Source organism: Caenorhabditis briggsae, assembly GCF_000004555.2.
Source record: "Caenorhabditis briggsae complete genome, chrIII, whole genome shotgun sequence".
NCBI lineage: Eukaryota > Metazoa > Nematoda > Chromadorea > Rhabditida > Rhabditidae > Caenorhabditis > Caenorhabditis briggsae.
In genome coordinates, this window is record NC_013490.2 from 420,701 (window position 1) to 433,299 (window position 12,599).

Genomic DNA, 12,599 nt, shown 5'->3' on the forward strand with positions numbered 1-12,599 from the left:
CTAGTTAACCACTTTTTGATACCTTTCAAAAGAAGTGAGATATATAGGCTCAAAAAAGTGGACGTTCCGGGTGTCGTTCTATTAGAGGTTTTACGGTATCAGTTTACCAGTTTTTGATATCTCTCACAGGGACCGAGATAAATGCGTCAAAGTGTCGGACCGATCCTATAATTTCAGAAATGTCACACAAAATTCAAAAACGGAAAGAACGAAAAAAACGAGAAAAAAGAGAACAAAAAGTTTTTTGCTGGTGTTTCTTTTTTCGTTTCCAATTCATTCTTTTCGAGCCCAACGGTCTTCTTCTTCTTCGTCTTTTTGTTCTTCTAACCACCAAAAACTCTTTTTACGACTTTGTTTTTACAAGCGTCTCCTCCCATCTCCTCCTGTTTCTTTTTTTCTTCTTCTATTCCCAATTTTTTGAGTTCTGACAGGAGCCGTCAAAAAATGGAAATGAGACGAAGACGACGAAACGAGAAGGGAGGAGGAGATGTTTCCTAGGAGAATGTCCTTTTTTGTTTCATTGAATTTTTGTTTTTTTTTTTTGAACTGCCGAAAATTTCAAGAAATTCCAGATAATTCAAAATTTGAAAAAATTAGAAGTACGAGTTTTTTTTTTCTAGAAATTCTAGAAAATTCAATAGATTTTCAGAATTTTCAGAAGACCAGTGAATCTCCTAAATTCTGAACTTCTAAAAGTTTTAAAATTCCGAGATCTCAAAAATTCTGGTATTAAAAAAATGGAAAATTCTGGAATTCCGATGTCCTCGAAATTATGAAAATTCGACAATATCCAAAAATTCGAAAAGTCTGAAAAATGAATTTTTGGAATTCCAGAGACTTTGGAATTTCGGAATTTATAGAATTCTGAAAATCCGTCATTCAAAAAATTTGAAATTCCAAAATTCCGAAAATTTCCAGAAATTGAAAAGTTCTGAAATTCCAACAATTCCAAAAATTCCAAAATTCTGATACTTCTGAAATTTCAAAATTTCCAAAACTCTAGAAGTGCTCATTTCCAAAAAAACCGAAATTACATAAAATCAAAAAAATCTAATATTCAAAGTATTCCCAATTTCAAATTCCGAAAATTCTGAAATTCCAAAATCTCCAAAAATTCTAAATTTCGAAAAAAAATTTTGAACCAAAATTTCATAAAAAAAGAACAAAACTTATTTCAAGACATGGGCAATTTGATTGTTTTAAAATTAAAACTTCCAAATTTCAGAGCAAAGTTTAAATTTAAATTTAAATTTAATTTAAATTTAATTTAATTAGTTTAATTAGTTTTAATTTAAATTAATGTAAAATCGAAATTTGTCAACAGTTACAGTGAAAAACCTGATTCGAAAAGCTACACTGAAAAAGTTCAAACCACCACAGGACCAAAAAATATTAAAAATTCTTTTCAAATTTTTGCACCAAATGTGCACCGACAGACTCCCAAAAAAAACACCAAGAAAACACGAAAAACCTGGGGACAAAACCAAAATATAGTTGCGAAATGTGCTTCTATTTTCTCTTTTTTCCCAAAAAAAAAGAAGACAAAAGAAACCTTTGCGGAGGCTCGACAGGCGAGCCCATGTTGAAATATTTATGAGAATGAGGACTTTTTCCTACTTTTTAATGGACAAAAAAGAAGAAGAAGAAGAAGAAGAAGATGGACAAAAAAGGGGAAGGAAAAGGTCAAGACGAATAAGGGGATGACTTCTAATTGGGCCGGCACTTCTTGAGATGGAAATTTTTTTAGGGGGGAGATAAAGGACAGAATTTGCATTTTTTGTTTTCAAATAAAGTTGGAAAATGTTTAAAGGGGTCTAGAGGGAAAAAAAGAAATTCGTTAAAAAACCAGAAAGCCAAGGAAATCCTAAATTCTAAAGTTTCCAAGAAAATTTCAAAATCGAAAAGTTCTGAAACAAAATTTCAAAAATCGAAAAGTTCTGAAATTCCAAAAGTTCTGAAATTCTGAATTTCAGAAATTCAAAATTTTCTGCATTTTCGAAAAATCTGAATTTCCAAAATTCCAGAAATTCTGAACTTCCAAAACACTGAATTTCAAAAATTTCGAAATTCCAAATTTCTGAAATTGAGAAGTTCCATAAACTGATATTCCGTCAAATTTGAAAGTTCCGAAACACTTGATATTTCAGAAACCCAGATATTTCGAAAAATTCCAAACGATTCAAAACTCCAGAAAACTTTCGAAATTCCAAAATTTGAGATATTATGAAATCCTAAAGATCTGAAATTCTGAAAATTTTGAAATTATGAAATTCTGAGATTTGAAAATCCAGATATTCCCAAAAAATTCCAGGAGCTTCAAAACCTCGAAAAATACACGAAACTCAAAAATTCCAAAATTCTGAAATTCTGAAATTCTGAAATTCTGAAATTCTTGAATTCTGAAATTCTGAAATTCTGAAATTCTGAAATTCTGAAATTCTGAAATTCTGAAATTATGAAATTCAAACATTCCAGAAAACTAGATTATTTCAGAAAGCTCCAAAATATCAAAGTTCTGAAATTTGAATAAAGTTGAATATCAAAATAGTTCCAAGAGCTTCAAAATAGCAAAAAAAATCGCGAAATTTAAAAATTTTGAGGAAATTCGGCAAATTCTAAAATTAGGAAATTCTAAAATTCCGAAAGTGTTGAAATTCTGAAATGCCGACATTCTGAAATACTGAAATTCCGGAATTATAAAACTCAGAAATTCAGAAATCCCGAAAAATCCACGAAACTCAAAAGTTCTAGAATTCTGAAATTCTGGAGTTCTGAAATTCTGAAACTCTAAAATGCGGAAAAAATCTGAAAATACATTAATTCCAAAAGTACTGAAATTCTGAAATTCTACAATTCCAAAAATCCAAAATTTTAAAATTCCGAAAATTTTAAAATTCCAATTTCTGTTAAAAAAGATTTGCAAGAAAAAATGTCTTTCCGGAAAAAAATTTAAAATTCTCAGCCCACTTTTTTGCAGCAAAAAAGGGAATTCAACGATTTGGTTTTTATCTATTCTGCAGATTTTTTTACTGATTTCAGAATATTCACAAGTTCCAGGAAATTCAGAAGGTACACAATATTCAAAAAAAAGTCTAAAATTCTAAAATTCGGCGATTCTTAAAAGTCAGAACTTCAGAAGTTCCAAGAAATTCGGAATTTCCAAAACCCCAGAATGTTCTAGAATGTTCTTTTTACAGAAATCTCGAAATACGTTTTTTTTCTCAAGAATTTCACAACTGTTTAGAAAAATTCCTTCGAATTCAAGAAAATGAAAAAAAAAGTCTTAATCTGCGATTTTTCTCGGGTTTCTGAAATATGGATTCCTCCTTTATTTTGAATTTTTGTATTTCTGAAATATTGAATTTCCTGAATCATCTGTTTATCAGAAATCTTGATTTTCTGGATATTCTAGATATTGTGAGAATTTTCTAATTTAAAGTTAAAGCTGCTCAAAATATCAGGAACTTATAGACACTTTTTGTCTTAAAAATCCAAAAAATGATCTGGACTCTGAAAAGAAATAAAAGAAAAGGAAGGAGGCGTGGGTGTACATGTCTTCTGAAAAGAAAAAAAGAAAGCGTCCTTTTTTCCCCTTCCAGAAGAAAAAAAAGCCGCTCGCGTTCTCTTTTTTTTTTCTTTCCCCCTAATTGTATATTCCGGGGAGACGAGAAAAATGTGTATTATGTGTATGTATACCAATTTTTTTCAAATTCCAGCCAAAACTATTGGAAGGGTTTTGGCGCCAAAAAAGAGAGCATTGACCTATTTGTTTAATGCCAGAATTCAAGAATTTGAGAATCCGAAAATTCAAGAATTCAAAAAACCGGGAATCTTGCAATCCAGGAATCCAGAAATCCCGTAATCCAGTAATCCGGGAATCCAGGATACCAGGAATCCAAAAACCTAGGAATTAAAAAATTCCAAGATTCCCAAAATTCGGGAATCCGAAAATTCAGGAATTCAAGAATTCAAAAATCCAGGAATCCAGGAATCCAGAAACCCGGGAATCCACGATTCCAGGAATCCGAAAATTCGAGAATTCAAAAATCCAGGAAACCAGGAATCCAGGATTCCAGGATTCTACGATTTCAGGATTCCAGAATTCCCGAAATTCGGGAATCCGAAAATTCAGGAATTCAGAATCCAGGAATTTAGGAATTCAGGAATCTACAAAGTCATAAACTCTCGGAAGGTTTTTGGCACCAAAAAACAAAAAAAATTTGACCTACTTTTTGGCAGTGTTTTAAAATCGATACATCTCTCGACTGGCCGTTGCTCGAGAACCGCTTTTGGATGTTTCGTCCTGACTGATACCCGATAGATTGTTGATGGTTGTAGACCTTGTAATTGAACCTGGAAAAGGAAAATTAGTATATTTTTTTAATTAGGTAATTAAAATTGTAATCAATGCAACTGATTTAGCGGCATTAAATCAAGAAAATTACAGACAGTTCCGGAATCCAGAAATCCAGAAACCCAGGAATCCAACAATCCAAGAATATAGGAATTTAAAAATCCGAGAATCCGAGAATCCGAGAATCCAAGAATCCAAGAATCCAGAAGTCCAGAGATCCAGAAATCCAGGAATCCAGGAATCCAGGAACCTAGAAATCTAGAAATCCAAAACTCTATAAATTCGAAAATCTAGAATTTCAGAAACCTAAAAAATCCAAGAATCCAGGAATCCGAAAATTCGAAACCTCGCATCTAACTATAAGAATTTCTCAAATTCTAAAAATTCAAAAACTGATAAACAGAAAAAAAAAATGGAGCATCTCCATCTTCTCATGATGCTCATTAGCAAAATGAGCCCGTTTTTTGTGTGCTCAGAATTCTAAGGAATGGAAAAAATGAAGAAAAATGAGGAGATGAAGAAGACGTACAATGAGAAGGGAGTAAAAATTTTGTATACATATTATATGTAAAGGAAAATTTGGGAGGAAAAGAAATAGGGATTATCTTTTTTTTGCTGGTTGAGATAACAAATGGGATTATGACACGGTATAGAAATTTCTACCTAATCAGATAACCTTAGAAATCAGAAAATTATAAAAAGTCTTTGTCTAAAAATGACCTTTTGAAGAATCTCAAAATTTATTCAAGTTTCCAAATAAAAATATAAAATTTCAGCTAAAAACCAGTCAACTGAAAAGGAAAAGTTCAACAGGAAGGATTAGCAGAAACACAATTTTTTGATAATCCCGATTTGAAAAGAGTCTAGAATATGATAAAACAAATCTGAAAAAAATCTGAGGAATGAGTCAAAACATTTGAACTTAAAATCATTCAATTTCCATTGTTCGAAAAAAGGAATGATGAAATTCTAGCTCCAACTTTGCCCAAATTTATCGCGGTTCCTATAAAAGATATCAAAAAACTTTCAACTAATAAAATGTTTTTGAGTTTATGATAAGCATTTTATCAACCAACTAATTTTCGGTATCTTTTAGAGGAATCGAGATAATTGAGATCAAAGTTGAGAAGGAAGCGCTTGCCTACGAGCTTTGAACTTCGAGGCTATTTATCTCGGCTTCTGTAGACGGTATCAAGGACTTGTTAACTGATAAAATATTACTAATATTATGATAAAGATTTTGTCAGGTGACCATTTTTTGATATCATTCACGGGAACTGAGATAAACTGATTTAAAGTTGAGAAGGCAGCGCTTGCCGGCTGAGCTACGAGGTGGCTGCCGACCTTTTAACTTTGAAGCCTTTTTTTTCGGTTACTGTAAGTGATATCAAAATTTTTTAACTGTTAAAATGTTTATCATAGTATCAAACATATTTTGTTAGTTGACTATTTTTTGTGATCTTTTATAGGAAACGAGATAAATTGACTCAAAGTTGAAAGTTAGGGTTTTGTTAGTGTTTACGGTTTTTTGGGGATTCCCAAAAGTTAGAATATCACCTCAAATCCCTATAATTTTCAGAAAAAAAAAGACTCACTTGAAAGACAGTTGGGGGACATACGCCCACTTTAACAGCGTTGAGTGAGACGACATGCTCTGCATTACTATTCGATGGATACCATCGGACACACGCCGACACCGGTGTCACCGCCCACACACGGACTTGTTGAGGTGCGACTTGGGCTTCTGAAATGTCACATTTTTAAAATATTGAGATTTAAAGATGTAGAACTTGAAAAGAGCTAAAAAAATAATAATAAATTCGGTTATGTTGGTTTAAGATGACGTTTCAAAAAGTTTACCGATATTTCCTCTAATAGAAGACCACCCAAACTTTAAGCTCAATTATCTCGATTTCTGTAAAAGGTATCAAAAATTAGTCCACTGATAAACTGTTTATCATAATATCACCTATATGTTACCCGCTTAAACATTTTTGTTATTTTTCACAGGAACTGAGATAATTGAGCTCAAAGTTGACGGATTGAATAGGCTTCCTCTATTAGCGGAAATGCGGTAATTTTTGTAGAATAACTATAACTTTTTTCCGAAGTTCTTATTTTTGAAAAAATCAAAAAGGATAATATAGCTAAAATTGAAAACTCACCATTTCCTATTGCTATCGTACAGCAGGCGTCGGGCGAATGGCCGTGTTCCGTGACTGCACGTACTGATAAGTTGACTGACGACTCTAATGGAATATCCTCTACCAGGGCGCGACACTAAAGGGTTACTGTATTTGAGAGCTTTCGAAAAAAGTGCATACCTTATAAGTTCCTGGAACGATTGCTCTAACAGCTCCATCCACACAAACATGATATTGGGAGACGGCGACGAACGACTCCTCGGGTGGGCTCCATGAAACTAGTGCACTACGTGATAACTTCTTCTCCACTATCAATTCTCGGGGACATGGAACTGCAAAATTCATTAGATTAGGTTATTTGTTCAAATGTCAAAAACTTTAGAACATTCTCCTGGGAACCTGGGCTCTCCAACATTGAGCCCATATATCTTATTTCCTGTAAAAGATACAAAAATCTGTCAACTGATAAAATATTTTTGATATTATGATAAATATTTCATCAGTCAATCACTTTTTGTTACCTTTCACAGGGACCGAGATAAATTGCCTCAAAGTTAAAAAATCGGCAGCCGTCGCATAGCTCAGCCGGCGGGGGCTTCCTTCCTAACTTTGACCCAGTTTATCTCGGTCATTTTTCAAGATATCAAAAAGCGATCAACTAACAAAATGTTTATCATAATATCAGTAATATTTTGTTAATTGAAAATTTTTGATACCTTTTACAGGTGCCGAGATAAGCTAGAATTAAAATATTATACTCATTTTGAAGCTCTTAACTTCATTGTTCTTGTTCTTTGGGAAAAAAGGTCGAGTTACAGTAGGAATTTTTTAATCAGCCATCAGAATTAAAATTTTGCTTGAAATAGATAACAATTTTGTGATTTTGATTAAAACTTAATTACCCAAAAAGGGTAATTAGACCTCCTAACATGAAACCTGCAACAAAATGGCATCAAACTTTAGGCCAATTTATCTCGGTCCGTTTCAATAATATCTAAAAGTTGCCAACTGATAAAATGTCTATCATAATATCAAAATAATGTTTTTAGCTGAAAACGTTTTGATATCTTGCATAGGAATTGAGATAAATTGGGTCAATAGGTCGGGAGTCGCCGCGTTGGTCAGCCGGCAAGCGCTGTCTGTTCAGCTTTGAAACGGTTTTTCTCGATTCTTGTGAAAGATATCAAAAAGTGATTAACTGATAAATTATTTATCATAGTATCAAAAATGTTTTGTTAGTTGACAACGTTTCCAAATCTTTTACAGGGACAGAGATAGATGAGCTAAAATTTGCTATTTAGGTTTCTGAAACGTTTTCAACCACTCCACTTATCTGAACCTAGTGTATTCAATTTAGATTTGAAATTTGGCTTTTCTGAAAAATCTTAAAGTTCCCTCTTCCCTTCCCATTCCATGATATCAAGTTCATAACCACTTTTGCCCCCCCCCCCAAAAAAAAAGAGAGAAGGTCCCTCCGGAAATAAGTCCTCTCTTCATGCTCTTTGAGGGCGTAGGACCTCTTCTTTTTTTCAATATAAAAGAAGACCCCTTTTCTCTCTCTCTCTCTCTCTCTCTTTTTTTCTTTTCACGGGTCATCTGTCAGTTCAGATTAGCTCTCTTTTCGCTCTCTCGGCTGCCCGCCAAATGGAATTAGTCCAGCTTTTTCTTCTTCTTTTTTTCGGAAGGCACACAGGCACACAAAATGATGATGATGATGATGATGATGATAGTATTGGGATCAGGATGAATAATTGACAAGTTTTGGCTGCTGGGGAGACAAAAAATTATTTCTCGCAGGCAGCACAATCTCAGGAGCTATACGAAACATATTCTATTGGAGATGTGGGAAAAACTCCAAAAGCGGAGAGAGAGAGGGAGAGAGAATGGATTTCGTGGTATGGTGAAAATTTGCGAAAAAAATTTTTGTGGATTTGGAGAAATTGCGAAAATAACCCCCTCCCCCCTCTTTACCGATTTTTGCAACTCAAAAAGGTCCCCTACCTTTAAGTCTATTTATCACAATTCCCGGGAGAGATATCAAAAAAGTAGTAACTGATAACATGTTTTTGATATTGTGATAAACACTTTATCATTTTATCACTTTCTGATATCTATCATAGGGACCGAGATAAATTTACTGAAAGTGAAAAGGTTGGTAGCCGACCTCGTAGCACATTAAATTTTGAGCCTATGTATCTCATTATCTGTGAGAGATATCAAAAAGTGGTAAAGTGATAAAATGTTGTTGATATTGTGATAAACATTTTGTCTGTTGGCATGTTTCTTGTATCATTAAAATGAACCGAGATAAATTGAATTAAAGTTAGTGGCTTTGTTTTAAAGCGTTACGTTAGTAGATCAAGTTCCGAGAAATCCCATTTTGGTTAGCTAATTTAATAATGCACAAATTATTGATATTTCAAACAGTTTGTAAACCAATTTTACAATTTTTGTGCTAAAATGCTGTTATGAACCACTAAAAGTGGATTTTCAATCTTATTTAGTGCTGAAAATATTTCAAAACAAGATTTTAGTTGGAAAATTGAACTTTCAAGTCATTTTATGTTTTTTAATGCAAAAAAGCAATTTACATTTTTGGTGGATTAGAAAGTTCCTACTGTAACTTGACTGTTTTTTTTCCAAATTTCCAAAGCTAGGAGCTCCAAAATGAGCACAGTACTGTTTTGATGAGATTTATCTTGGTTCCCGTGAATGATATTCAGAAGATTTCAACTGTTTCTGATATTATGATAAACATTTCATCAGTTGATTACTTTTTGATACACTTTACAGGGGCCGAGATAAACTACTTCAAAGTTTTCCGGGTTTTTCGGGTGCACTGTATAGACACATTTTTTTTCGAAAGAATAATAAACTCACTCCTAGGCGTTTCACTATTTTTGATCTCCTGTACCGTAACCTTGGTGACGTCGGCTGGCGGATAGGGACAAACGGAATCGGGAAGTGTCGAGTGATCGGGTGATGAGAAATCGTGTTGAATCGTTGAAAAATGTTGAGGTATTCGGAGAGGAAACGATGGTGATGGAGCACGAGCGTTGGCAAGGAGCACCGAGTCGGGGACGCTGAAAACTTTGAGTTTTGATAATTTGAACATTTTTGAAAAAGTTGAAATTGTCTAATTTTTGAATCCAAGAATCCAAGAATCCAAGAATCCAAGAATCCAAGAAGCCAAGAATACAAGAACCCAGGAATCTAGGAATCCAGAAATCCAAGAACCCAGAAATCCAAGAATCCAGGAATCCAGGAATCCAGGGATCCAGGGATCCAAGAATCCAAGAATCCAAGAGTCCAAGAATCCAAGAATCCAGGAATCCAGAAATCTATGAATCCAGGAATCCAATAATCCAGAAATCCAAGAATCCAAAAATCCGGAGATCCAGGATATTAGAAACCCAGGAATCCAGGAATCCAAAAATTTAGGAATACAGGAATCTAGGAATCCAAAAATCCAGAAATTCAAAATTCAGGAATCCAGGAATCGAAATCTATAAAATCAAGAATACTAAAATCAAAAAATCTGAAAATTCAAAAATCCAAGAATCCAGGAATTCAAGAATCCAGAAATCCAGGAATCCAGGAATTCAGGAATCCAAGATTATTTTTGAAAAGTTTTACCTTTTTTTAATTGTTACTTTCTTTTATATTTTTAAACATTTATTTGAATGATCTGTTCCGAACTTTATTTCTCAAATTTTTCAAATTCAAGTAATCCCCACTGATTCCAAAACATGCACTTTTGAATAGGGGAAACTAAAGCCCAACATGGCCATGGGAAAATTATTTTTTGCACTATTAGTACGTTTTTTTTTCCTTCAAATGAATAAAAAAATTGACTTCCGGATGGCTAGGCCTTTTTTATTGTGATCCGCTAATGAATTGGTTCTTTTTTGCTTTTTTTGGTTCGGCAGAAAACGGGAAAAATGGAGAATGAGTCATTTATGGAAGAAATTTTTGGAACGGTTTTCATCAATTTTCAGAGTTTTTAGGATCCCGAAAAACTTGAAATTTCAAGGCAATTTGATACCATGAAACCTGTAGAAGTGCTCTCTAACTTTGGGCCGATGTATCTTATTTCTTGTAAAATATATCAAAAAGTTGTCAATTAGTAAACTGTTTGTCATAATATCACCTATATTTTATCAGTTGACACATTTTTGATATCTCTGATAACAGCCGAGATAATTGGCCTCAAACCTGACAGTGTGAGAGCCTTTCCATTATAGGCTTGAGGGAGTTTTTTTTGCATTATTAGACAATTTTTTAAATTCAAATACTCACCGTTCCACGTAATTTGATGGTACCAGTCCTTGCCTTCCATCCAACGTCTCTCCACAATAGAATCCATCAGAATCCATTTCTCCTTTCACCAGCACCACATCACCCGGCTGCAGACTCAATTCTAGCTGTGGATTCTCGTTTGGTGAATCTCTCAACGGCAAATATTGAAACAACGCTCGAAATACCCTCGAATTAGGCCGCGATCTTAATTGTAACAGTAACGTGTCACTGGATGGTAGTACTGTAGTCTGAGACGTCGTCGTGGGACCCAGATGGTTGGTGAATGATGTTGTGGAGCAGGAGGGACCTGTCGATGGTCCCGGTAGTAGTTGTCCATAGGTTGATGTGGATGGTGGGGGCGGGGGTGGCGGCGGACCGGGCCCCGACAGACCGCCCAGCATTCAGGTCACACTAGGTGGTCCGCCTTTCTGGAGACACCCCGCGAACCGCCCAATTATGATGGTTTCGGCGGAGTATGGTGGATTTTTTGGTGGTTGGTTTTTTTATGGTGGAACGAATTGGGTCGGTTTTGGCGATGCCACGATGGTACCGATCCCGTTGAAGGGGTGTCTGAAATTAAAGATAGTTTGGTAAGGGAAAAATCAGAAGGAGAGTGAGAAAGGAATATAATTCGGAGGGCACAACAGTTTGGGGCTAAAAGGGGTACAAAGCGATTTAAGTGTATAAAATCCTCAATTCGGGGTTCAACATTGGCTTTTAAAGGTATTTGGTACCCCCGAATTAAGGGTTTTGTACTCCTAAATTGCTTTGTATCTCAGTTAACTTTGACCCCTAAATTTTGACCAACCATAATAGAAGGGTCCCCTCACTGTTAAGTTTGAGCTCAATTATAAAGATTCCCGTGAAAGAAATCAAAAATTTGTCAACTGATAAAATATTTTTGATATTATGAAAAACAATTTATCAATTGACAGCCTTCTCATATCTTTAATAGAAACCGAGATAAATTGGCTTAAAGTTGAATGAACGGTCAGAGTAGTATGATGTCAAAACACCTAGTAGTTCTTTAGACCCGTTTGTCCCTTTAGCATTGGAATTTTATGAAGAAATGTATATATTCTTATATCTTACACCCCAAGGATCATTTTGATATAAAAGTTATGTTTGAAAATTTAGATTTTTAGAAAAATGTGGGTCTTTGAAAATTACAAGATTACCATAAACCGCAACCGTCCACTCAACTTGTAGCTAAATTATCTCGATTTCTGTAAAAAAATAGAAATTTAACAGATAAATTGTTTATCATAATATCCTACATATTTTATCAATTGACCACTTTTCCATATATTTTATAGGAACCGAGATAATGGAGCTCAAAGTTGAGAAGGCAGAGCTTGCCCGCTGAGCTACGCGGTCGCCTGCGGACTTCTTAACGTTGAGCTCAATTATTTTGGCTCCTATAAAAGATAACAAAAATGTGTTAACTGATAAATTGTTTATCATAATATCACAAACATTTTATCAATTGACCACTTTTCCATATCTTTTATAGAAACCGAGATAATACAACTCAAAGTTGGCCTCAAAAAATTAAGGACCTCTAGTAGATTTTCGATCTCAATCTCTTTAAACTAAATATTTTGAATTTTTAAAACTATCAAAATTTAGATTTTTTAAACAAAATGATATACAGCACAAAACTATGATGAAGGAAAATAAGCAAAAAAAATTAAAATTCAAAAAAAAGAGAAGAGAAAAGAATCCACTCGTTCTCTGAGTGTGTGCTCCATCAGTGTCTGAGCAAGTGGGTGCTTCTTCTTCTTCTTCTTCTTTCTTTTTTC

General features: G+C 34.2%; 1 protein-coding gene across 1 annotated transcript in view; it reads right to left on the reverse strand.

Annotated features, from left to right (window-relative positions):
* Positions 1-11,198, reverse strand: part of Cbr-tag-168 — a gene marked incomplete at both ends in the record, with an annotated part of 23,559 nt that extends 12,361 nt beyond the window's left edge. The window contains 6 exons of the mRNA XM_045243299.1: positions 4,230-4,353; positions 5,950-6,098; positions 6,520-6,634; positions 6,679-6,766; positions 9,306-9,581; positions 10,798-11,198. Coding sequence (XP_045095645.1) covers positions 4,230-4,353; positions 5,950-6,098; positions 6,520-6,634; positions 6,679-6,766; positions 9,306-9,581; positions 10,798-11,198 — 1,153 coding nt within the window. The remainder of the gene's footprint in view (positions 1-4,229; positions 4,354-5,949; positions 6,099-6,519; positions 6,635-6,678; positions 6,767-9,305; positions 9,582-10,797) is intronic.
* Between the last annotated feature and the right edge of the window lie 1,401 nt (positions 11,199-12,599).